The sequence below is a fragment of the Mycteria americana genome, chromosome 6 (genome assembly GCF_035582795.1).
Source record: "Mycteria americana isolate JAX WOST 10 ecotype Jacksonville Zoo and Gardens chromosome 6, USCA_MyAme_1.0, whole genome shotgun sequence".
Lineage (NCBI taxonomy): Eukaryota > Metazoa > Chordata > Aves > Ciconiiformes > Ciconiidae > Mycteria > Mycteria americana.
This window is the reverse complement of record NC_134370.1, coordinates 66,836,858-66,863,249: the sequence shown is the minus strand read 5'-3', so window position 1 is coordinate 66,863,249 and position 26,392 is coordinate 66,836,858. Positions and strand designations below refer to the sequence as shown.

Below are 26,392 nucleotides of genomic sequence, written 5' to 3'. Positions count from 1 at the left end.
TGTGAAGATTCCCTGTAAGCACACACTTCAATTCTGTTTAGTTACTAAAGCAGCACCAGTGCTTAGCCGCTTCCTTGAATCAGGCTCTCGGCACTGAAGTCTGAGGCTCTGATTTTGTTCATTGACCTCTTCCTCTGCACCCTCCTCCTCCTTATCTGTGGAGCCAGCTGTGATCTGTCACCTCCTCTGAGATGCAGGTAGGATTTCCCACCTCCACCACATCTTTCTGGAGCACATTTGTGCTGTTGCATTGCTAGGACAACCTGTTGAATGATTTCCTGCATTGTTGCCTTTGACTCTTATTTTCCACCTACTTATGTCAAGGTGGATGCAAATGGTGGAAAAAGTTTCTCATTTCCATTGAAAAAAACTATTCTCCGTTTCTGTAGTGGATTTTATAGCTGTTCATGAACTTCTTAATTGCTCCTGAAGAGTAACTATCTTTTATCTTTTCCAATGAGGCTATGAAACATCTCGTGCAGATAAATAAGAAATTTGTGGGTCGCTGTCAGGAGGTTGCACCTGTTTCCAACTAGACAGACTGCTTGAGTGTGGTAACTTTACAAGGCTGTAGGATCAGAACGGTTTCAGCCTTAACTGGTTGTCTGGCTGCGAGGACACTATGGGAGTCTTTCACCCCCAGCGCCCTGTAACCTAATAAGAAGAGATGGCTGACTGAATCATGGTCAGTGTTCAAGCATTTATTGACCCTTATTCTTTGCTGATCATCTCAGAAGTGCAACCTGTCAAAATGTTGCTTTGTCAATGCAATGTTTCCACCTTTACCCGTCTCAAATAATCTATAAGATAATTGTTTTTACAATTATAATCTCATAAACATTTATAGATGTTTTGATTTATTAATTTTAAAGGGAAATAAATTTTCTGTGGAAATAGTTTTTAAAAGTTTAAGTAGTTTTAAAAAACAAAATCATCTTTGCATTTTATTTTTTTGAATTATGCTCTTTTAATGAGTGTCCTAGCCTACTAAAATGGAAAGAATATTTACAATCTTCTAATTGTTCCCTGTTCATGTTTTCTTGTTTTTGGATTTCTTTTATGTTAGATGCTGAAAAGAGACTTGTTGGTTTCACTTATGATTCCCAGGCCCGATTCTGTGAACATTTCATACATTGTGAGTTACTCCCATCAATTTCTATTCATATACTGCTGTTTTGCAGAATCAGGTCTTCAGGTTAACTTACAGAATTTCATGCAGTAGGCAAAGCTCCAGGATTGGGTCTGAAGTATCACAAGTGAACATGAAGTTACTCAAGAAAAAAATTGGCCTTTTTTCTTTAAATTGACATTTAAGCAAATATGTACAAAAATCTGACAAAATTTGGGGCAAAGGAGAATACACAATATGACTACAGTAACGGATTCAGTGTTTGGATGTGTAAATGATTGCACAGGTCAGTGGTAAATCCCCATGAACTTGCTGCGATCCAAGTCATGGCTGACACACTGAGTCAAGTATGCTGATTTATTATTTCAGAAGAGAATAGACTTCAAATATCAAGATGTTGATTGTTTTGGAGTGATATCTGTTTTGGGAATTGCAGCTGCAACCTTTGGGCCAGATACTCAGCTGCTCTGCACATGGGACTCAGTTGACTGTGGGATTGGTCCCTATATGTCCTGCGATTGCAAATGACGTTGTCAAGCCCAATTAACTGAACTAAATCCATGCCAACTCCTTTCTGTTTCTTAGTAACCAATAGTCATTGTAAGAAGGTTTCGACATGTGTGATGGCAAAGGCAAAGGCTATTCCCAAGTGTTTCTCGTGTAAGATACTTGAATACTGTTTGCAGTGTCAGTGGGTGTTGGTGACATCCTTTGGTGTTGGTTCTTTGTCTTCTTTTGGGTGGATTAGTTGGGGAGATTGGTATCCAAGGCCATGGATAAACTTCAAGTCCTTTTACTATTTAGCTTGGTTTGTCAAAGGTATCAAGTACAGATCCTTTCCTTTGAGAAAACCTATCTGCATGAAAGAAAGCCAAATTTTCATTAACCAAGTAAAAAGAACCAGGGCTATTTCTTTTTTTTCCAACTTTAATGTCACAAATGAGGTTCTGCCACCCTGGTGGGACATGATGGTGGAACATTCAAAGTGCCTCATATGAGGCCCAGCAGTTCAGATCTTGCCACGGGTGATCCAGCTGTAAATGGATTCCATTTCTCTTTTGGGGAGGAGGTCAAAAGCCTTTACTTGTGATGCTAAACATCACATACACTTGTGTGCAGCTGGCTGCCTTCAGTAGGCCAACAGAATGCACTGTTTAGACTCAGCTTTGCTTTTAACTGGCAGCATGCCCTGTACCTATTTCTACAAAATAATTTTTCAAAAACAAACACAGACTTGTTCTGAAGTCCATCTCTGTCTCCCTGCCACTGTACAGGGGGCCTAGAAATAAAGGACAGCTCTTTGGCTGGTATCTGTTGGGTAGCTGATTTATCACTGACTTCTTCTGTCCAGACTCCAAGGCTGTGTCTGTAATGCTTAGAGACCTGCATTGAAAATGAGACCTGCATCTGCCTCTCTTGATTTTTCTCAGCCATAGCAAGATTTTCATTGCTGCCTTTTGCTTATGATCCAAAAGAAGGACCACAGATATTTGGATTTTTTTAATGGCAGAACATAATAAGGTGAGATCTGCCAGTTGTTGAAACTATCATTTTGGGAAATGAAGAGTGTATCTTTGCTAGCAATTTTTCTTTTAAGATGGTGAAAAAGCAGGCTTCTGATTTTGTACATTACTTGTCCAGCACATATTTAAAAGAAAGAAAGGATATTTGAACATTGGTGCTGTAGTGCTGGCTAGGAGCATCTTTAGCCAACACAGGAAACTTTTTTTGTCAATAGGGTGTACTTCTAAATGATGAGAAAATAGAGCCCTAGGGCTAACTCGGGGATGTCTTATAAGGCTTTAAAGAGAACATGCAAGTTAGAAATCCCAGCAACCAACTTCACAGCAATAGTAGGAGGCTTTGAAATCTATCCATGGCTTCCCAGTGAAATGTTTTTCTTCCAATGAGCTATCCCATGGCTGGAAGTGGACAGGTGCTGATGGAGGAATTACTTTCAAGCTAATAGCAAGTGAGAATCATCACAACTATTCAGAAAATGGACATGTAGTTACCACTGGACATATTTCCACTCCACTGCAACAACTAGCACTCAGCAAAAGGTGCAAGGTGGGAAGGGTCATGGAAACTGAGATGCCCAGCTGGTACTTATCCCTAAAATATTAAGGAAGCTGTGCTGGCCGTGACCAGCAGGTAGGCAGGGCAGTCTGATTTCCTTGGCTTCTACCTTGAGATCTTTGTTCAAAAGCACTTTTGGGAAGTTTGATAATGGGATGAGCACTGTTGACTTTCTCACACCTAATTTTCATGTGTGTACAGGGATAAGATATGAAGGTACAGTGCCCAGAGATCAGTACTTTCAGCCATGGGATAATTTTTCCTTTACCTTGGAGTCCGTCTTTCATTGCAACGTAAACCAGGAGAACAGTTTTGTAGTACAGCAGTGACATTCTGAAGTTCACACTAAACTTTCTGTTCTTTCTGGGAATAATAACAATGGCTAACAATGGATTTTCCTGTGTGAGCTGCTTTCCTCTTGCAAATCTCTCCAGCATTTAAATGAAGATACAGTAGCCACTGTTCACATATTAATCTCCTTGATGACAAAGCCACCTCTTTGTTCTGGTGTCTCTCCTAATATGAGTTACACCATATAATTTGTATCTAGGATTTGCTTCAATCACAGTTTTACATTCCTGAGACACTGATGTAATGCAAATTATCCAGAAAGATTGGTGCGTGCCAAAGTAACTGTTCCCAAGGTGGAGTATACTACATACAGCACTATAAATTATCAAATAATGAAGTTCTCCTGTTGTACTTTCAAAGCTTCATCTTAACAGGCTGATTTATGGGTGAAATTACTAGAAATACAGCCTGATAGTTGCCAAATCTCATCAGTCTTTAACCAGTTCCTCATTTAAAGCAGAACTTTAAGCCCAACCTTGCAAACCCCTGCATTGCAGGCAATTATCCTAAGACCTAACAGATCTTTGAGAGTCCTTGACTCAGGGCCAACTCTCAGACTTTTTTGGTCTTACTAGCTGACACTTGATAATCTTTCTGGCAATCTGCAGTTACAGTTTGCTTAATAAAATGTGCCTGGAAAACAATGGAGGTGTTTTCTGGTGCAGTTATCGCAAAGATCAGGAATATTCTGTGACCAGAAGCCTCACATTAGCTCTAAGGACCAGACTGGAGTGGTGGTAGCGATCTGAGTTTGTACCTGTGGCAAATTTGCATGGATGTTATATACTTTGTTTGCAATAAGATTTGACCACTAACTCACACAATATTGCTGGAAATAATGAATGAGAGTGTCAAGACACTCCTGGTGGGACATGCCCAAGAATTCTGCTTCATCTCTGAAAGGACAGGTCAGATCCATACAACTGCAAAGTGGTTTGCAGTTCACTAACAGAAGAGTGAAGGTCGGCAGTCGGGTTTGTGCCACATGATCTCAGTGAGTTAGCACAGTATGTTTCTTCTTATTCAGGAGCTGTGAATACAACCCCAAAAAGCCATCAATCGGGATTAGAAATTACATGAGGAAAAAAATCTGGTGTAAGACCAAACTAAACAGTCTCCAACACTAATACGTTATTAATAGCTTACACTCCACTATTTACCATTGTAAAAAGTAACATAAAAGTCAACTTTTCCACGTGGTGTTTCTCTCATGGCACAGTGATGAAATGAGAGCGTATTTATGGCACTAGCTGAACCTCAAGCATGGTTCCACAGCTCGCTCACCTCTAAAGCAGTGTGACACACTCCTGGCTGCTGCTTAGGTCAGGGGACGGATCCAAAGTTCACTGAAGTTAGTGACTGGCTTTTCACTAAATTTGGTGTAACTTTGTATCCAACCCTGCATGATTTAGCTCTGGGCATTTGTATCTGGCATGTGATTTAAAAAATAAATAAGTAAATAGTTCCCTGGAAGGTACATTAAATTACCTGAAACTTGGGCATGTTCCAAACTGGCTTCCTAACAGGGGTGTTCAGGTGTGTCATAGGGCCTGTTTCCCCATGACGGATTGTCATTAATCACACCTTTGCTGTGTGCTCATGTCTGCTGGTAATTGTCGGTTGGGTTTATATGCAGATGCATGGGGTGCAATGAGGATGTTTGATTTCTGAAACACTCTGTTTTGACTGTAATTTGGTATCTCAGCTGATGAAAAACCAACTCCTGGCAATGTCTAGAATAAAATCCAACATCTGTTTGCTTTGATTTCATAACAGATTTCAGTATTGCCTTAAAAAAGTTGACCCTGGAAGTAATGATTTTTCCCAGTGAAACCCCCTCTGTAATAGCAGATGAGAGAGCCACTGCTCTGGCTTCTGTACACAGACATGGTTTGCAGCTCTGCTCTTCCTCTTTCTGTTTTTCCTGCAAGGGATGACTGACTGTTTCTGAGATATCCTGAGTAAGGGAGAAGTAAGGAGGAACAAGTGCAAAAAGAACTGAGCTGAAGGGTCAAATGGAAAGTGTCATTCAGATGCAATGATCAGGGAAAGAGAGAGTGTGTCTAGCCCTGATCGACTATCCACCCAATGCACCTCATGGAACCCAAGGGCTCAAGCCATATTCATAGCACAATAAAGCGGCTGGGCACTCTGCTGGTTCAGACAGGTAGAAATGAATCCACAGTCTGAGACCCAAAATCCCCATCTGTCTCACTCCATGTCATAGTGGTAACAGAAACACCTAGTCCTGAGATGCATGAGGCTGTCAGCATCCTCCTTTGAGGCTCCCCGTATCAGCGTAGCAGAAGCATGGCCATTCAGCTGCACTTTTCCCTAAAATAGCTCCCCAAACATTGCTGAATGCTAGAGGAGTTACTTTATGCCAGCACTTCAACCCATTGCTCTAGACTGCCCTTGATTTCCATAAAGGCAGGGCTGACACAGAACAGTTTCACACAGCCCTTTAAAACAAAAAAAGGGATGAGGGAACATACAGGATAAGCTACTTAACATCTAAAAGAAAGGGGAGAGCAATAACCCCAAAGAGGTGCCAAGTTATACACTGCAAAGTAAACTGGGTGGCCAATTAGAAGGAATCAAGTCATGGTTGTGATGAGATTAGTGTCATTTACAGGGGCCTGATTCAGAGTCCAATGAAGCCAGTGGAAAAACTCTGCCTGGCTCCCAGACCTCTGAAATGGGCCCTAATGTACCTTCAGCTTTGTAGTTTAAAGGCACCACTTCGACCCCATGGAACAAGTCCGTAACTCCGCATGGCTCCATGGTGGAGGAAAACAGGCTACATTTCCTAGTCGCTCCTAGTTATTCTTACTGTTATGCTGTTAGTCAAAAGTGGTATAATTGTGTCGTATTGCTGGTTGTTGAAGGAAGCATGAAAAGGCCAAGAGAATTTCAGAAAGATAAAAACCAAGAGAATTCTGTAAAAATATGATGGGGTGCTGTTAAAAACTCCCCTACCATGTCAGATGCTCAGATGGTCTAATTTGGCATGTGTGTCTGCTGGCAGCGTTTAGAGGTGATTGGTGGTCAGTCCTTGTTGCATTAAATCTGAACTGTGGAATTCTGTTTAGCAGCTCGATGCAAGGAGACTGTTACCATTATATCCTCCAGAATTTTTGTATAAAGCTGAAGTGTAAGTGAAAACAAAATTTTTTTCCCCTAGTTGTCCCACTGATTCCTGCTGTTTAGTTTTAGCATCGTCAAAATGTTTTGTGGAAGTGAGTCCTTTCTGACACTGATGACAGCCTCGAGCAGGGATTTTTTTGGAGAGGAAAGCAGGAGCATCTATTGGAAACTTCGTTTCAAATCACAGATTTCTGTTCTGTGATGTGCAGCGTTGCTCCTGACAGTGACACTTTGCATCAGCTCAGGAACAGTCCTCATGCATCCCTGTCAGTACTGCAGGAGAGCCAGGGTGATTTGAAGAGAGTAAATTAATTGGGCCCAAGCACAAGCCTTAAGTCACAATTAAGCAGCACACGTGCATTTCTCTCCCTCTTCTCAGGCTGAAATGTTAGTCATAACCATGCATGTCACAGCAGTGAAACTTGGCTGCCAATGCAGGCGTCTCATTTGAAGTTTTTCCCACTCATTCCCCAACCTGGGCAGGAGTTGATTTTTTCATGGTGAGATACTGAATGATTGATGCCTCTGGCTGTCTGTGGCATGCTCTCATCCATCTGCTCTTTTGTTGCCATAGGTTACATCGAAGCAGCTGTGATCCCTGCAGGTGCCCGGCGGATCAGAGTGGTTGAGGATAAGCCTGCTCACAGTTTTCTGGGTAAAAAGACAAAAGAAAAACATGTTTCAATTCAAAACTGAGCTCTGTTTTCTGTTAAAATGACCCTTCGCTAAATGACCTGTAAGATGACAGGTTTGTTGTTGCCAGGACATGGCTGTTAATTTCATTCGTGCTGCAATCTCTGCTTTTGTGGCTTGGTTTCGTGATGTTTGCTTGATGTGATAGTATGTGACACTTTAACAGGCCCTGTGCAACCCGAAAGGACCAGAGAATACTTTTATATAGACAGAAGAGTTCCTGAACAGAACTTGGCACTGGATTGAACATAGCTGCCAGGAGCACACAACACTTTCGGAGGGAGTGGGAAAGAGAAGAGTGCCTTTAGAGAAAGGAATGGCAGAGATACAGATAGGAAGGCGCCCAGCTCAGACTGGAGCAGAGGCAGGACAGGGCAGCTGATATCCCTCAATAACCTGACCATGAGGTTACCTGCACCATTTCTTGCAGCAGCAGGTTTTCACTTGATGCTGTATCCAAGACCTGATCCTGCACTCTGAGATGGGCTAGCTGCAGCCTCTAGTCCACTTGCCTCTACTTTCTCAGGCCAAACAGTTTGTTTAATCCTCTTCTCATTTCTACTTCTGCATTCCTTTTGAAGGGAACAGGCTTCCTCTCCTCTTTTCCCTGTTGGAAACAAAATTTTAGACATGGGTGATGTGTCAGATTTGTATGTGAGGTTGTTGTAGGGCAGAGTCTGTCAATGAATTTGTTGTCCAGTTACTAATTGCTTAGATTAAAGATTGGAAGGGTGTTTGTAAAATGCAGCTGGTCAGCTACAATATACATCTGCCAGTCTGATCTTCTGCCTCTTCTCTCCAATATTAGGGGTGTTTCTTTTCATGTCATTACTGTGCAATACATGAAGGGCTTTATCTCCCATCTACTTCTAGGGAGACCAACTCATAGAAATGCTAATGCCACGTTGCCCTGAATTCACACAGGAAGCCTGTGGCAGAGCAGGGATTTGAAGGAAAGTTGTCCAAGGCCCAAAAGAATACCCAGCACATTGAAACATCCTTTGCACACTCAGAGCTGCATGGCCACACATAAATGGAGGAATTCTTCTGTCTCTCTTAAGTTCTTTATGCTGTGTGGGAAAACAAAAGGATAAGAGAAAATCCCAAACTTCCTCCTTTGTTCAGTGAACTTTTGCAGCTTATAGACCCCTGCATTGTCAAACCTAAGCTCTTCTTGTTGATGAGCTCATTAACACATAATTTTTGTCCTTCCATATCAAACAGTGTTTCAGTCCTTCCATATGCTGATATTGTCATTGCGGTGGTTGGAACAGATGCATGTTCCAGCTGTCCCTTAGCCGGGAAGTATTAGGTACTGTTTTCACTTGTGCAGGTTCTGGTTCTCTCAAAGTGAGCTTCTCAGAGCAGAGACACTGCAAGGTTTTAGGATAGAAAAGCACTCTGAAAGATGGAATTGCTTCCAGTTTTATATCAAGCCTGTGGTAGGAACTCTGAGAGGATTACGAAGCTTGTTGCTCTCTGTTTTGCAGTAGGGGAAACTAAGGTGTTGCAACTTGCTCATGGATATGCAGGGAGTCAGTAGCAAAGCTCCGACGAGGACCGTTGGTTTCTAATTTCCACGTCTTTTGCTCCTCCATCTCCGCAGCCAAAAGGAGATGTTAATATCCAGTACTGGGATATAGGATGCTGCTGAAAACATTTACATAGTGATTGTGTCTTACAATTTCAGATCTAGTGCCATTGGTTTTCTGTCTTGAGATGCTACCAAAGCTGCCAATATCACTGGGAAAGATGCTTTTGTTCTCTGTCTTTATTCCAGATTCAGGGGGGAAAAAAGAGGGCAAATCATGTCATTCAGCTGCCCTTAGGTCAAAAGTATTGGCATTTGTGCCACTTCTTGGTAGGAAGCATGTATCACTACTGCTAGTATTTCCACTAATGCTGCAGCCAGCTTGCTGGGAGAGGACTACGCCTACACGTAAGATGTTTGACATAGCAAAGCACTGGTGGAACAATGAGAGCCAGTGTTTCCTTGGGTTTTCCAAATACTTTGCCTTCTGGAAGCCAGCCTTTTTGTTTGTCTTGGTGGGATCTGCGCCGGGTATTTGTCCGGGACTTGGGCTTTGGCAGATAGCTGCAGCACCGAGAGTCTTACGTGGAGCTAGCAACTACCCTTCATTGTCACCACATAACCTTGACTAAAGTAGATATTTCCTCACTGGGTGGTGAAGATTAGGATTGCATATATTTGAGAGCAGGACTTCGCTCTGTGTGCATCACATAAAGATAGATAAAAATCCGGCTATTTTAAAGCTTCTGAATGCTTTTAGCTCTTTTGTTCATGGTCAGGAGGCAGGAGAACCTCTCTAAGCTTTCCAGGGTTTTCTCTTTCAAGGAACACCGGACACAAAGAAAAGATACCCAATGTCTTGCTAACCTAAGCTGAAGAATAGCAGCAGGAGTGTTCCAATAGGACAAAAAAGATGACCAAGAAAACAAAATCCAGTCACTCTGATAGGCCTCATAATGCATTATAAATCCAGGTCTGAGTATGGAAGGATTTTCTATTTCAATTACACTGACAAAGTTGAGTCCAATCAGGTCCTATTTCCACTCAGAACCGGGTACAGCACTTTGGAAATGAGCCCAGCATAATTTGGAATCATTATTCCATATGCTGGGAGCAGTGCCTGAAGAATTTCCCTCCACCTACAGGCAACCCACGCTGGCTGCCTTGGCTGGCTGTAATGCTTAAAAACCACCTTGAACAGGAAATGCCTCGGCAGTTTGTGCCCACAGGCTGGGAAGCAAGCTGGAGGGACCCAAGGTGGAAATAAAGATCTGACTAGATGCCAGGTTTAGAAATAGATTGGTCAGTTCCTGTCTTCCAGCCAACAAGAAAAAAAGAAGTTATGGGTTGTTGCTGGGGTTCCTTTTTCTTTTGCTCTTCTGCTGTACAACTTTGAGCCAGAAAAGGCTTAGAGATGTAACAGTGGATTCTTGCTACTGCCTAAACACACCCACAATGGGGAGAAGAGAAAGAACTGTGCCTTGCTACCTTATTTGAGGCATAGGGTCCCAGGAGAACTGCAGCCAGCTGTCCAAGGCAGAATAAATCCTCTGGGTGCTAGCTTAAATCGGTGAGGACCGTTTGGCAAAAAGGGCTCACAGCTGCTTTCCTGTTTGGGCTTTTCCACCACAGTCAGGCAAGTTTTGTCAGAGAAGACTGCGTATATCCTGGTCTCCTCAGCTCCTGCCACTGAGCTCTCAGCGAGGCTGGGAAAGTGTTCTTTACTGTGTGCTTTGCTTGTTCTCTAAAATGTCAGTAAAGGTACTTGCTGTCTTGCAAAGTGCTTCTGCAATGCTTGGATGAAAAGCACAGCATTCAATAAGAGCAAAAGGCCCTATTCACCCCACTGAATATAGTACTATCACCTCTGGGGCTAGGCAGAGCCAGGCCTGCAAGAGTTGTGTGTGACAAAAGCCATTGCAGAAAGAGCAGTACCCTGTGTCTAAGAGGCATGGGGGTTTTATAGCTGCAGCATTGATCCCTACTGATGGGGCACCTGTGTGCAATGAAGACAAACAGTGGCAAAAACACTTTGGCCCAAATACTCTGCTGAGTCTCCAGTGTAATTCCTGCAATCCTCAAAGGAGCACCTTTGGGAACAGGGCTGTTTCCAAACTCTCTGTCTCCTCAGTCACTAAGGGAACAGTGCCTGCAGCAATCAAAATCAAACCTTTCCCAGAAAAGAGGTCCACAAAGATTAATTTTGTTTTTCATCAGTGAGCTATCGTCCTTTGATGATGAGTTGGAACCAAAACATAGTTTTAGTCATTCAAGCTCTTATATGCTGTTTTGAGCATGTGCCATGATATCTTTACTAGTCAGCCATACTGCATGGAGATAGTTTTATCTCATCCACAGCTTTGATTAGTAATGTTCATGGCTCCTCAAGGCCAGTGTGATGGCTGCTTTGATCTTCCCGGAAGCCACTAGGCTTTGGCAGAGGAAAGAATCCTGCTTCAGAATTCCATCTGAAGTTTGCAGAAGGTACTTTGTAGATCGAGGAACAAAGCAGGAAGAGAAGTAAGCCGCAGAGTTATATTGCTGTAGCATGCAAATACCAGGACATCATCATACCCCTAGAGTATGTGCCAAAGAGAACCTTCCTCAGAAAAAAAACCCACGTACATCCCACTCCTCCTGGGGAAACCATGCCTGCAGTTTTCTTTCACCCTGATTTTGGAGCCTCTAATGGGACCATGAGAGCTGTCAGGAAGGTTGTGTGCAGCAGGACAGAAGGATGTTCCACCTTTCTTCAGTAACTCCCTAGGATGCAGATCTTCAGAAAGGCACTCACAGACGCAGAGGACATTGCGACCTCCACCTGCTCCAGACTTCCCCAGAGGTTAGACACTACAAATGATGCTCATCTGGTAAATTGAATGTGCCCTGAAATATTCCTGGGCACTGAGGCCAGTGGTCATGGACCATCTTGTGTATGGGCTCGCAGCCCCCAGTGAAGGGGAGCTGCCTGCATACTGCTTATTGGGAAGGGACCCTGGAAAGTCCTGGATCCTGAAGCCACACTGGGAGTTATTTGGGAGAATTCAAGTTGAGCTGGGCCATAAGGTATGCTAGGGACTGTTTTAACAACATAGAGGTTCCCAGGTGCCTGGGTACATGTCTGTGCACTGTATGTGGAATAGTCTAAAAACAGGTTTCCACTGTGAGATGGTGCCCTGTGCTGGAATCACTTCAGGTATCTCCTCTTACCTTCAGCAGACCCTCTGGGATCTGTGGAGCCAGGCACTTGCCCTGTTGAGCCAAATAGATCAGTTTCTCAGGAAACCCCCTAAAGAGAAATCTAACAGGGATTTCCTTCCTCTTAAACCTCATTTGAGGAAGGGATGAGCTGGCCCCTCATTTCTTGAGGGAACCTTCATTGTAACAGCTATGTAAAAGGTGTTAGACATGGTCAGCTAGAATAAAAGGGAAGTCTATGTAGAATAGCCCAGTATCACTACAAACACTCCCACAGTAAATTAGACCCAACTGATAAGTCAGCTGTGTTGTGCAGTTGACAAGAAGTCTAGTTCCTTGTCTCCCAAGCATATTAGGCAATTATACGTAGCCTAAGCACACCTAGAAGCATTTGCTGACTGTGGGGACTTGATCCAAAGAAATGACAATGGGAGATTTTCCTATTGACTTTAAAAGGCTTTAAATCAGCTCCTCTTACCTTCTTGCAACACACTCAGTTAAGTGAAAGCCAAGGTTGTGTTTTTTACTGGAAGAGAGTAAAATAGGCATGAAATGCTGGAGCTTAAGAAAACATCCTGTTAAAGGTTTAGCCAAAAGACACACTTAACCTTGAACTAAGGAAGCCCAGTAACACACGGGCTACTCTGTCTGTCTGATGTCAGGGCAAATTTGATCATGGTGCATGGATCTCCACAAAGGGGCCTGGGACTTTTTCTCTGTTAGAACGGGGTCTGCCATTTTTCTCTTCCTTCAATGCATCACACAGACGTCTGAATAACTGTGCTTCCGTTCTAATGTAGAAAACACATAAATCCCTAAATCAACTTGCATTGACGATGTAATGTGATGTTCTTATGGCCTGAGTTGTCTTTTAGTGTTTGAAGGATATCAGTGATGCTGATGCAGTAAGTTATGCTGGACGAAAGGACATTACTCCAAGTATCTTTTCTTCCCAATATACGTCTTACAGGGCTTCCTTCTGCAGTAGAGCTTTCTTCGTTGTCCTTACTGATGTGTAGAGGCACTTCCTGACAGGACGGATGTGATCCTACAGTATCTGACCTTATGCATGTGTGTCCACCTCATGGACTCTGAAAGAAGCGTGGCTGTGGCAGGCTGTTCCTTGCCTGCTGATGGTTTTTATTTGTGGCCTGGTTTCCATCAAACCCAGGGGTAGATCATGTCTCATCTGCTTCTGCCTTTTGAGAGCAAAGAAGGCATCAGGAAGTATCCTGACCATAAGCCCTGCTTGTTTCTGATACTGGAGCTTTATAATGCCTGTCCAGTTTTTTAACTCACAAAAAAGCCTCTGGAGTAATTTAGAACAACATAAGGGCCATTTTAAATTACGCCTGTAGCTAGTGCTTGCAGGTTGGAATATTCTGCCCTCCAGGCTTCAGCACAAGGGGGTATTAAGCTCATCTGCCAAGTTCACATTCTGTCCACTGACCAGTCTCGGCTTTGTAACTTGACTTCCCTTTACAACTACGACAGCTGAATGTTAACTTGTTCAATGTTTGCATTATGAAGCACACACAAACTCAGGAACGGTTTTATTTTGCACTTGCAAATCTTCATGTGTGTATCAACACAGAGATTTGATTGATACTTTTCTCAAGGAAAGTTTAGGAAAATACAGTTTCAGAAGCTAGTCCTGCTTGAAAACAAAAAAAAAAAATGCAGAGTTGTCTTGCTACATTTGGAAGGAGAGTTTAGAGATAAATGATCTGTGAATTTTATATTAATGCTTGAAGATCAAAATAGGTTTCTTTATGTACTATCTGAATGACATTCTCTGAACCTAACTGCTGCCAGACTTTAGTCAGTCTCAGGATGCGCAGTCTACATAAAAATATACAGATCTTGCCTTGCAAACCAGACTTCAGTTTACAGCCACTGGTGCTCTCACACTGTTTCACCTCAAGTACCAGTTTTAATAGCTGTAAGGGTATAACACTGCAAGTATGTAAGTGTTTTACCAGAAGTATCTTCAGGTCATACTTAAGCAGCAACTCTGTGGTATTAGATTCATAGAATCATAGAATTGTTTAGGTTGGAAAAGACTTTTAAGATCATCAAGTCCAACCGTTAACCTAGCACCTCCAAGTCCACCACTAAACCATATCCCTAAGCACCACATCTACTCATCTTTTAAATACTTCCAGGGATGGTGACTCAACCACTTCCCTAGGCAGCCTGTTCCAATGCTTGACAACCCCTTTGGTGAAGAAATTTTTCTTAATATCCAATCTAAACCTCCCCTGGCGCAACTTGAGGCCATTTCCTCTTGTCCTATGGCTTGTTACCTGGGAGAAGAGACCAAAATCCACCTCACTACAACCTCCTTTCAAGTAGTTGTAGAGAGCAATAAGGTCTCCCCTCAGCCTCCTTTTCTCCAAGCTAAACAACCCCAGTTCCCTCAGCCGCTCCCCATCAGCCTTGTGCTCCAGACCCTTCACCAGCTCCGTTGCCCTTCTCTGGACATGCTCCAGCCCCTCAATGTCTCTCTTGTAGTGAGGGGCCCAAAACTGAACACAGTATTCGAGGTGCAGCCTCACCAGTGCCGAGTACAGGGGGACAACCACTTCCTTCGTCCTGCTGGCCACACTATTTCTGATACAAGCCAGGATGCTGTGGCCTTCTTGGCCACCTGGGCACACTGCTGGCTCATATTCAGCTGGCTGTCGACCAACACCTGCAGGTCCTTTTCCGCCAGGCAGCTTTCCAGCTACTCTTCCCCAAGCCTGTAGCATGGGGCTGTTGTGACCCAAGTGAAGGACCTGGCACTTGGCCTTGTTGAACCTCATACAGTTGGCCTTGGCCCATTCATCCAGCCTGTCCAGGTCCCTCTGTAGAGCCTTCCTCCCCTCAAGCAGATCAACACTCCCGCCAAACCTCGTGTCATCTGCAAACTTACTGAGGGTGTACTTGACCTCCTCATCCAGATCATTGATAAAGATATTAAACAGAACTGGCCCCAATACCGAGCCCTGGGGAACACCACTTGTGACCGGCCACCAACTGGATTTAACTCCATTCACCACAACTCTTTGGGCCCAGCCATCCAGCCAATTTTTTTACCCAGCGAAGAGTACACCCGTCCAAGCCATGAGCAGCCAGTTTCTCCAGGAGAATGCTGTGGGAAATGGTGTCAAGGGCTTTACTAAAGTCTAGGTAGACAACATCCACAGCCTTTCCCTCATCCACTAAATGGGTCACCTTGTCATAGAAGGAGATCAGGTTAGTCAAGCAGGACCTGCCTTTCATAAAACCATGCTGACTGGGCCTGATCACCTGGTTGTCCTGTACGTGCCACATAATGGCACTCAGGATGATCTGCTCCATAACCTTGCCTGGCACCGAGGTCAGACTGACAGGCCTGTAGTTCCCCGGATCCTCCTTCCAGCCCTTCTTGTAGACGGGCATCACATTTGCTGATCCCCAGTCAACTGAGACCTTCCCGGTTAGCCAGGACTGCTGATAAGGGATTGAAAGTGGCTTGGTGAGCACTTCTGCCAGCTCCCTCAGTACTCTTGGGTGGATCCCATCCAGCCCCATAGACTTGTGTGTTTCTAAGTGGTGTAGCAGGTCGCTAACCATTTCCCCTTGGATTACAGGGGCTTCATTCTGCTCCCTGTCCCTGTCTTCCAGCTCAGGGGGCTGGGTACCGGGAGAACAACTGGTCTTACTATTAAAGACTGAGGCAAAGAAGGCATTACGTACCTCAGCCTTTTCCTCATCCTTTGTCACTATGTTCCCCCCACATCCAATAAAGAAAGGGTGGAGATTCTCCTTAGCCCTCCTTTTGTTGCTAATGTATTTATAGAGACATGTTTTATTGTGGTTTATGGCAGTAGCCAGATTAAATTCTAGTTGGGCTTTGGCCCTTCTAATTTTCTCCCTGCATAACCTCATGACATCCTTGTAGTCCTCCTGAGTTGCCTGCCCCTTCTTCCAAAGGCCATAAACTCTCCTTTTTTTCCTGAGTTCCAGCCAAAGCTCTCTGTTCAGCTAGGCTGGTCTTCTTCCCTGCCGGCTCATCTTTCGGCACATGGGGACAGCCTCCTCCTGCGCCTTTAAGATTTCCTTCTTGAAGAATGTCCAGCCTTCCCGGACTCGTTTGCCCTTCAGGACTGCCTCCCAAGGGACTCTGTCAACCAGTCTCCTAAACAGGCCAAAGTCTGCCCTCTGGAAGTCCAAGGTTCTGCTGACCCCCCTCCTTACTTCTGCAAGCATCAAAGACTCTACCATTTTGTGATCGCTATGCCCAAGACAGCCTCCAACTATCACATCACCCAGCCATCACATCACCCACAAGTCCTTCTCTGTTCACAAACAACAGGTCCAGCAGGGCGCCTTCCCTAGTTGACTCACTCACTCACTCAGATTCTTACATCATGTCTGCCAATTTGGCATATGTGTCCAAATTTATGGTACTATCAATTTTTCTAAGATTAAAATCTAAATAGTTAGATCTAAGAATAATCCTTGAAGTGATCTAAGTGTTACTTTCCAATATACCAGATATTCCAGGCACTTTCATTTTACATATATGCCTACATGTTTCCCATGTAACCTTTGGCAAATAATATTGAGATTATTCCAGGAAGAATTATGGCTCTGACTGATTGTTCTCTAATTATGCTCTCTGTTTACAATCTGCACTCTCCTCAGCTTGGGTAAGGAAAATGTGCTAGTAAGTTTTGCACTTCCATAGTCAGTCACTTCTACTTTGTGGTTCTTGCTTCTTACCACAATTCTGTAGTATTTTAGTATTACTTTTAAATCCAAATTAAATCTCTTTTCACTGAAAATCAAAGAAAAACATTTCAGTTGTGCAAGCTTTCCTTTGCAAAAGCAGAGCTGTATACGTAACTGAATGCAACAATATGCCATGAGTGCGTGTGGGTTTTGGACATACTCCTGAAATAGGTCAAACCGTGGAAGAGTTCTACCATTTAGTCCTAAATGAGTAGTATTTTTTCAAGGACAGTGGATAGTTATCTTTCCTGCCTTTTATTTCCTTTGTAACTCCTTCTGCACACTCTTTTTCTTCCCTTTAAATTTTCTGACAATGGAACGACACAGAGAATGCTTCGAAGTTTTGAAACTGGAAAACATTGCTTATTCAGAAAGCAGACTGTAATCATTTTAGGTAGTGAAACCTTAGCAAGACTAGTTTATATGACATTATTTTTACTTAATAGCAATGTTAACATAATTAGAAATGCCTTCATCAACTGAAATACAGAATATGTCCAAGTTAGAAACATTAGGAGTCAGCTATAATATTTTCTTTCTTTTAAACTCATGTCCATTACAAGGCTACTGCATCTTGTACTTCAGGCATGCTGAGACAGAAGCTCAGTAGTCTATATTGTAATTACAAATTTGCTTACATTTCACTCCATGTGTTTGATTCATTCCAGCTTTAAAAGATTCCAGTAAGAGATCCATTAACAGCGACTGGAAAATTGAGCTTCCTGGTGAGTTTCAGATCGCAGGCACTACTGTCCGGTACGTGCGAAGGGGTCTGTGGGAGAAAATCTCTGCCAAAGGACCAACTAAAATACCACTGCACTTGATGGTAACTTTATATCCTTTGTTTGTGTTTCTTAAGTGATGCAACATACAGGGTTTATATTCTAGCTGAAAGTTAAATTTTGATTGTTTGCTTCCTCACCAGAGTTTTTTAAAGGTATACTGTAGTGCCTCTCTTTGCATTCTTTTGCAGCATTTGCAAGGGCTGGAGAAACCCAGCTCCCTGCTTAAAAATAAATGATGCTCTATTCTGGGAGAACATGCAGTGTCCCAGTAGACTGGTGTCCAGTACAGGATACTCCTGTAATGTGTCGCAGACAACGTGACAGGTCCATTGTAGAGGATGTAGGTTTCCAGGGGCCTTCGTTATTTCATGGACATACCCGCTCACACACATGAAAGGATATTTGCTGAAATATCTTCTCAGCTTATGCTAGAACATGTTCTGTATTTAAATATACTGTTGTTCTAACAGAAGAGATGCAGATTTGGCATGTACCGATGACACGTGAATTTGACCCTCTGTAGTGACTTAGTTACGCACAGAAATGTTCCTTGTTTCCTTTATATTGTTTTTTCAATTTTATGTATTTTAAGGTGTTCTTGAAAGTTTTTCCTAATGTTCAAGATAGTCCTTCTGTTAACCAGGCATGTCATTTTATAAACAGTCACATGGCTGCTGTATGAGAACATGAGTGAGAAGTCCACAGGGGTGAGAAGAACAGGATTGTAGTCCCAGTCCCGTCACTAATGGGTGATGGGGTGACTCATGAGCCAATCCCTTAATGTTGGTGGTAACCTTAATGTTTCTATCTGTAAGATAGCTGTAATAATGCCTGTATCATATGTGTTACTAGTAGAAGGTCTGTAGAAAGCTTTAGTTTCTATAGCGAGGTTTGCATACAAACCTGGAGTATTTTAATGTATGCATTGTTTCCTGTAACTTTTTTATCCAATTACATTTTTCTGTGTGCTGTTTCTTTTCCTTGTGACTTTTTACCATGCTTGTTCACTGAAGACTATCTGTAAGCACTGCTAAAAATCAGAAGTCTCTCCCTTTCCTCACCTGAATTTTTGGCTTGCAGGTGTTCATTGTGCAACATTTCATGGCCCAGTTTGAAAAGCTCAAAAGTTGCTTGAACTTTTCACACGCACACACACAAAATAATACTCCATTTTGTCAGTACTTTCTCTATGTCAAAATATGCTGCATAGGAACAAGAGGTGTTTTGTCTTTTCTTTCTCAGACAGATGAGTGAGTTTACTAGGTTCACATACAGACCAGTGTAAAGCTGGATTCAAAGAGGTTACCAGTGAAATAGTCAGTGGTGCAGGTCTGGGCACACCTGCACCTTCCTGACTCAGCCACGTAATTCAAGGTCTGCCCACACAAGGGAGGTGTATACAGGAGCCACCCTCATAATCAGAAAAATCATCTTCTGCTTGACTTTAGCCTTAACACAAGTATTCCCTCCTGAAACCAGGACTCTGACAAAGTATCTCGTACTGCCAAGGTCTTCCTAACCTCATGTAAGAAAAAGGCATTGCACAGGTACCTTTGTGAAGATACTGTGCAGGGTTCCTTTGCCAGCTCTTGGAACCTTCCAGGGCATTACTTGGTTGAAGTGTACTGCAGTAAAACCTGGTACCAGCATTTTGTGAACTTCAGCATCAGTAGAGCTTTGTTTTTAAAGTAAAACTCATTTCCCCTTCATTAAGGAGTAAGTAACTAACATAGGAAACCAGTGATTATGAGGTTCTCCATGAGTATCCTTTCCAGGCACAGACTGGCATTTTCAGCAGATATGATCAGAGGAAATTTTCCTTCTTCACCTTCCCCCCCAGAAATGATTAAAAAGGAGGAAAGTAAAAGTTACCAGACCATTAAAAAAAACATGTGGCTTAAAATCACTGCCAGTTGTAAACAAAGTACACGTGAAGTCTTTTCTTCAAATCAGATATTAATCTTTTCCTTGATACAGGGTAGTGGGTTTCATTCTTTCAATGCAAGAAAGGCAGGATGGTTACCAGTTACCTCTAAATAGAAAACTGTTGTTCAAACAGTGGTGGAATACACTGGACTGACAAAGAGCCAGAAGCTTCAGTCAATCCATTGTGACCTGCATTTGAAACCAATTATGCACACATACACACACCCCCCAATTATATATGGCTACGAAATTGCATGAAATTGGTTTCATATGGGCCTTTAGATTCACTAGTCTTGCACCCATATTGAGATAATAAGGATTTCTTTTTAGGAGCTGGTTTTTAATACTTGAGGCATTTCTCCAAATGCATTGCTGTAAGTATATTTCTTGGAGAAATTAATGTTTGTGTAACTAGGCCTGTGCTAGACCTCCTCTTGGCAACAGAGGACAACCAAACACTCCCAGAGCATAAAGATGTTTTAGACAAGGCTGATTGATCAATTCTGTAGAACAAGCTGTTCGTATCTCATGCACTTAAAAGAAAGCCAGAGCAGGACTTGCATCCTCTGCCTCTGACTGCCTGGTATTTCGAAATGTGTTAAAAAAACCCCGTCCATCTTTGTAACTGTAATGACGGCTGGCTAGTTTCAACCTTGGTATTCAGTTCTGGTAGTAAGGCTCCCTCTGTAGCTGAAGCAAAATCATGTCTTTGTTCCCCACATCTTCTGGAAGATGCTTTTCTGCCCAGGGTTATGCGCTGTGCAGAGCAACTCACGGGTGCTGAGTTTGTGTAGCCCCACAGTGTTCCCTGCACAGACCTCCAGGATGTCAGTGGCTGCAAGCTGGACCCCTTCTTTCAGCACATATTTGGTTAAATGCACTTTTTTGGTTAAATGAGCTTATGACAGCTTTAGTGAGATTATTGGTTAAGGAGGAGTGGTTTCTGCCAATCTGAATAGGAAACAATTATTGTTGGGAGAAAATAGCACTTGCAAATTTGCTTTTTTTAATTGGGCAGCTGCTTGCTTCACTTACGATAGCCCTGCTTAAAATATCTTAGTTGATAAGGTGGTGCTCCTATTTCAATAGATGACAAGAGCCAGCAGAATTCACCTGTCTAATGCCACTGAGATTATGGGATAACAAGTATAAGTAAGTCTAAAGCCACACCATGAGCATTACAGTAGTACTTCTATGGCATTGGTTAATAGTGTGGTAACTCAGATTCCATGGACCTCATACTCCATTGAGTGTCTTCTAATCAATTCTGACTCAAGCCAGTGGAAGTGAGAGCCAAATGAAGCCCAACATGTAAATCAAAACAGGACCAGAATTGTCATCTACCTGTGGTGAAAAGTTAAGCATTTTTCTCTGTTCCTCTGCCTTTTTTAATAGTCAGTGAGTTTTGGAGTAGTAACACTAGAGACATCACATGTGACTCCACGGGAAACAATCAGCCTGCTGTTGGAAGCAGGTTTCACCTTCCTCTGGCAATATGCAGGGTATGAAAATATATATGTTGCCAGCATCTGTATGATATGGCTCTTCCTTGTCAACCTCAGGTTTCTGCGACAATAAAATCCTGCTCCTACAGCTTGTCAGCAGGAATAGTCATGCTCACTTTGAGTGCCACATTTCCCAGGAGGCATGTGACTTTCTTTTGCATTAGTTGTTTTTACTTTGAGAAGGATCACCTTGTTCCTTCAGATGTGTTCATAAACATTTCTGCCTTCAAACTATGGACTGCTGCAGCCCAACTCAAATGCAACAGTAAATGCTGCAGCTCACAGAATCATACAGTGGTTGAAGTTGAAAGGGACCTCTGGAGGTTGTCTCATCCAAACCCTCTGCTCAAGCAGGGTAGTGTAGAGCAGGCTGCCCAGGACCATCATCCATAAACAGTACAGTGTTAACCCAGAACTTCCCCATTCTCTACAAAGGTCCCCAACCATAAGCCTGAGTCTCTGCATGAGGCTTGCAGACAATTTGCTTTCTAGAAAACAAGGGCAGGACAGGTATGATGAGTGACTTTTTAGCTCTAGATGCTCATTAAAATAGTTGTTATATGAAAACTGCTGATTTAATGTTTCCTGTTGTCTTACTATTTCTCGTTAGATAGCCAGTGGCCTACTGATCGCATTTGAGACTTAAACAAAGTTATGCACCGAATTCCAGGTTTAGACATCTCCATGACTGTTTTAAATATTCACAAATCATGAGCGGTGATTGCTCCCGCGGTTCCCTGTTTTACCAATACCACTGTAATTTCAGGTTTCTAGATAAATATTTGGTTGCCTTTCATGAGGTACTTATATTTTAGAAATACTGGCCTGAGACAGCATTTCCAGCATTACTGTTTCTGCAGTCCGTTGGCTTTCCCAGTACACAGTGTGTTGTAACAGTCTTTCTTTTCCTGCTAAACCAGGTGCTGTTATTTCATGACCAGAATTATGGAATTCATTATGAATACACCATTCCTGTAAACTATACTGCTGAAAACAGAAGCGAGCCAGAAAAGCAACAGGATTCTTTGTACATCTGGACGCACAGCGGATGGGAAGGGTGCAGTGTGCAGTGTGGAGGAGGTAAGGCCATTTGGAAGCTTGGTGGGACTTGCTGTATGGTGTTTGCAGACACCAGCCATTAGAGAGGTGCCTGTAGAAGACAGCGTTGCCAAAGCATGACGGAAACTGGCCATGGGAATGGATGTTGCCATAATGAACTCAAATGAGAGCTCATTCTCACCAGCTCTCCCAGCTATCATCCACATCCCCACAGTTAATTTTCACCCAGCATTTTGGCAGGGACGCTGCTTTGTCGGCTCGTTACCGGAGGCTGGAACTGCACCTGGATTAGTGCTCCACGGATGGCTCAAGGCGCCGTGTGCAGCCCCATATCTCAAGCCTCCGTCACATTCTTGGAGCAGAGTTTTCACAGGTGTTCAGGCATGTTCACTGAAAGACACTTCCTTCCCCAGGGATGAAACAGGGGCAGTGCTGCTGTCACAACTCCTGGAGATTGTGTCAGACGCTCTTAATATGGGGTGGACTTTCTGGGAGTACATGAGCACATTGCAAATCACACTTTTCAGATGATCCCTAGGATGTGCTGAGACAGATTTGCTGAAAGCCTGGGGGGAATTGATGCCTGTGAAACCAGAGACTGGTTTGTCAGCCACTGTCCATTGAATTTGCAGTGCTGGAAGAAGTATTTTTTTCCCCGAGGAGAATGGATCATTTCCATGCATTCTGGCCAGTCTTTCTTCACCAGCAGACCCAATTATTTATCATATTATATGACACAAAGAAAGAGTGCTCATCTTCACATTCGAAGGCTCACTGCCCTCAGTGTACTGAAATCATGGTTTTACTTTTTTCTGTAAATAGAACTCATTTTAAAATGCACACTTACTTTTACTCATGTTCTAAATCAATAATTTCTTAGAGCCATGAAACCCTCACATGAATGAGTAGGAAATTTGTTTGTGGCTCTTGATTTGTGTTGCAAGCCTGCCGCATATTTGAATCAAATCAGTTACTGGCAACATGGCTCCTACCAGTAGTAGCTTGGATGGCAACTGATCTCTTATATTTTGGTTTTCGATGGTCTTACTATTTACCCAAACTGGGAAGGGCCTTTTCCCTTCCATACAGACTTTTACACATTTTTTATTAACAGAACTTAAGTTATTTTTTATTACCTGCTGCAGACCATGAATAAACTCAATTTGATGCATTCTCAGGGTTAAGAAGAGGATCTGAGAAACCAAAATAATTAGCAGTAAGGCAAAGTCAAATGGTGCAGGCATGGCATTTTCCTTGTCACTTCTGGTCATTGTCATGCCACCCTGTGGCACAGCTTTCCTGATGTCACACAGTGGAAGGCTGAACCCTGAGGGCCCCACTGCTGCGGTGAAACTCCTGATGCACAGACAGTTTACGTGAGAAATGCCGACTACTCCTGACACGTCTCCCACTGGCAGGGTTTTTAAACCTGGAGGACCAGAAGATGAGAAATAATTTATTTTGGTGACTTAATTTCACCTCTTTGTGAAATACAAACAAGCCTAGTTTATCACTCTTGAACCCCAGGCACTCCTTTTCAACCTGACTCTTCCTGAATCGGGAGCAGCAAGAGGCAGCTGTCCTGTCATTATCAGTCACTGAGGGGTGGATGGTAGTGTGGCTTCAGCTTATACAGCTGGAGCATCTGTCCTAGGTGATTACAGGGCACAGCTACATGTGGAGGAGGAACCAGAAGTGAAAGCAAATTGTTTTCAAGATCGTTTTCACATTAAACACGAGAAACAGAAAGCCAAATGTGTTGTTCCTGTGAAGCAGTCAATTTCACAATTATTGGGGAAAGATTTGTAGCTTTTCTGAAAAAGAACAGAACAGTACAAAGGTAAGGCAGAAGTGGGAAATAAGATTGCTTGCAGAGGTGGTAGGTCTGTGTAGGTTACATCTTGTAGAGGTAGTAGGGAGCTCCTGGCTTTTGAGTTTTGGTTAATGACTTGACATGGTTTTGTTCTTAGCCACTGGTTTCCTTTTTCAGAGTTGTTTTTTATTTGACTTGTAGGTGAACGGAAAACCATTGTGTCCTGTACTCGAATTATTAACAAGACCATGACACTGGTGAATGACAGTGACTGCCAACGAGTGAATCGCCCCGAGCCCCAGGTCAGGAAATGTAACACACACCCCTGCCAGTCACGGTAAGGAGTTAAAAAATAATAAAACCCAATATCCTTTCCTTCAGAAATTGCCCATTTTCAAAGCCTTCACCTGGTGAACATGGTGAAAATGTCTAAAAGTATTGGGACACACTGTTAGTCATAGTAACCAGCTGTAATATTCATTTCCTTTTGTTGAGCAAGTCAGATTTTTATTACCTCAGAGTCCATTTAATTTGTGGCCAGTAAGGCCAGATTCCATGCAAGCTGCCTTCATGCATTGTTTGGGGATGGTTGTCTTTTCACCTCGGCTGCCTCCTGGGTGACAGAGCAACTTGCAGTATAAAGCTAGACAAGAGTGCAGTGACTGCATAGCTTACCTTTTTTCTTTTTTGATCAGCACAGAGTAGGATCTCATTAATTGTCAAACAGTGCTACAAAAACCCTCACAAACAGCCCACAGCCTTTAAGCTACTACAGCTGACCTGCTGTGTTGCACACCTGATCTTTATGACCATAGTTCAGACTGGGAGTCTCTAGGCAAGAAGTGTCTCTTCTTCATGTGAAGTTTGTACAGTGTCTAGCAACACCTACATAGTTTTGGAAACATACCTGAATCTTGCTGAAGTCAAGAAATTATGATGAAACACATTTTAGATGCTTTCTTCACTAAGAGTGCTTTTCTGTATCTGTAGGAGTAATTAGAGGTCTAACAGTAATAAATTCTAAAAATAATAGAAAGCTCTCTTTTTAATTTGGCAAGTGCTTTTAGCTGAGTTAATTTCAACCTTCATTGTATAAAAAAAGACATTTCTGGCCAAAATGCCAAAACGCAGGAAGGCAAATTAATTTGTTCAGTTTGTTTGCTAACGAAAAAGTTCACTCTTGCTCTGCAGTAATGTTTAGCATTATGGAGTAATGTAGACACTCCACTTTTGACAGTAGTTAGAACATAAAATCAATTTAGGATAAAGCTCAACAATATCTAAAAAAGCATATTCAAAACAACCTGCTAGCTGTTGCATCTTGTATAATCAGACAAGCCAGGGAAACGTACCTACAAAGCTAATCCTGCTGGCAGAAACAATAGGGAAAATGAGAAACAGCACACCTCCTTCTAATTAGACCTGCACTCTGATTAAAGTACCCTGAAGCAGGGAAATCCAGTGTCAGGTAATCCATCAATAAGGCTTGGCTGTTTCAGGTTTCATTTTCTGTCTGCACTGCCTATTATTGCTGCTGTACAATATTGTGGCCATACTGCTTTCAGTGGTACTGAAAGGTATAATGAGATCCCGCATGTGCTTCTAGGTGTGTAAGGAGAGCCAAACTCCCAATGACTTCAAGGAAACAACTGTCATTTCCATGAGGAAGTTTCCTAAATTCAGTGATGCTGGGATTTCTGTCATGTCGTTCTCTCAGAGACAGAAACAAGGAGCATCTGCTTGTGTTTCTGCCCTGGCATGAAATATTTCTTCTAGACCTTTTTTGAAGCCATTGGGAGGAGACTGGAGTGAGCCCAGGCAGGTTCTAGGTGGTAGAGATGAAGAAAAGCAATTTACAAAGCTCTGGAAGAAACGGGCAGCTTCTGCCTCTACTAGCTGAGAGCAACAAAGGGAGGTCTTGGCCATCAGGTCTATTAGAGCCATAAGCCACAAGTGCTGTTTCTCAATGGGATCTCCATGACCCTGAGCCCTCGGTGAAGTTTCCTCCTTGGTGCACACTTTCATGATGACATTGCTGCCTGTCCAGGGCAGTGACAGTGGGTTAGGTTAAATCACACAAAACCTGAGAAAGGCATACTCTGTTCCTATATCCAGATTGTGTTCCTTTGGGGATTCAGGTTCAGCCCTTAATGTTATTCCAAGGTATCTCTTCTTCTGCATGGAGCTACCAGGCAATTTGTAGCCATGATTCAGCACAGTTCTCCCCAGGAGCAATTAGCACTGGCACAGTGACACTCTCATTGATCCTTTTTTTTCAGGGCAATGACAGCAAACACCAAATGTGCTTAGTACCCGGAAAGGCCACAAAATCCTTGCTGATGATCTGATAGACCACACTCCCTCACTCCCTCCGTGTAGACCACACTTTCACACTTAACATGCTTTTGACTGGAA

The 26,392-nt window shown here is 42.9% G+C and overlaps 1 protein-coding gene across 2 annotated transcripts in view; it reads left to right on the top strand.

Moving 5' to 3' along the window:
- Nucleotides 1–26,392, top strand: part of ADAMTS17 (ADAM metallopeptidase with thrombospondin type 1 motif 17) — a 201,911-nt gene that overhangs the window by 136,041 nt on the left and 39,478 nt on the right. For both annotated transcript variants that reach the window (XM_075506313.1, XM_075506312.1), the window contains 4 exons: nt 7,281–7,361; nt 17,558–17,715; nt 22,026–22,185; nt 24,179–24,314. In XM_075506313.1, the coding sequence (XP_075362428.1) occupies nt 7,281–7,361; nt 17,558–17,715; nt 22,026–22,185; nt 24,179–24,314 (535 nt within the window). The remainder of the gene's footprint in view (nt 1–7,280; nt 7,362–17,557; nt 17,716–22,025; nt 22,186–24,178; nt 24,315–26,392) is intronic.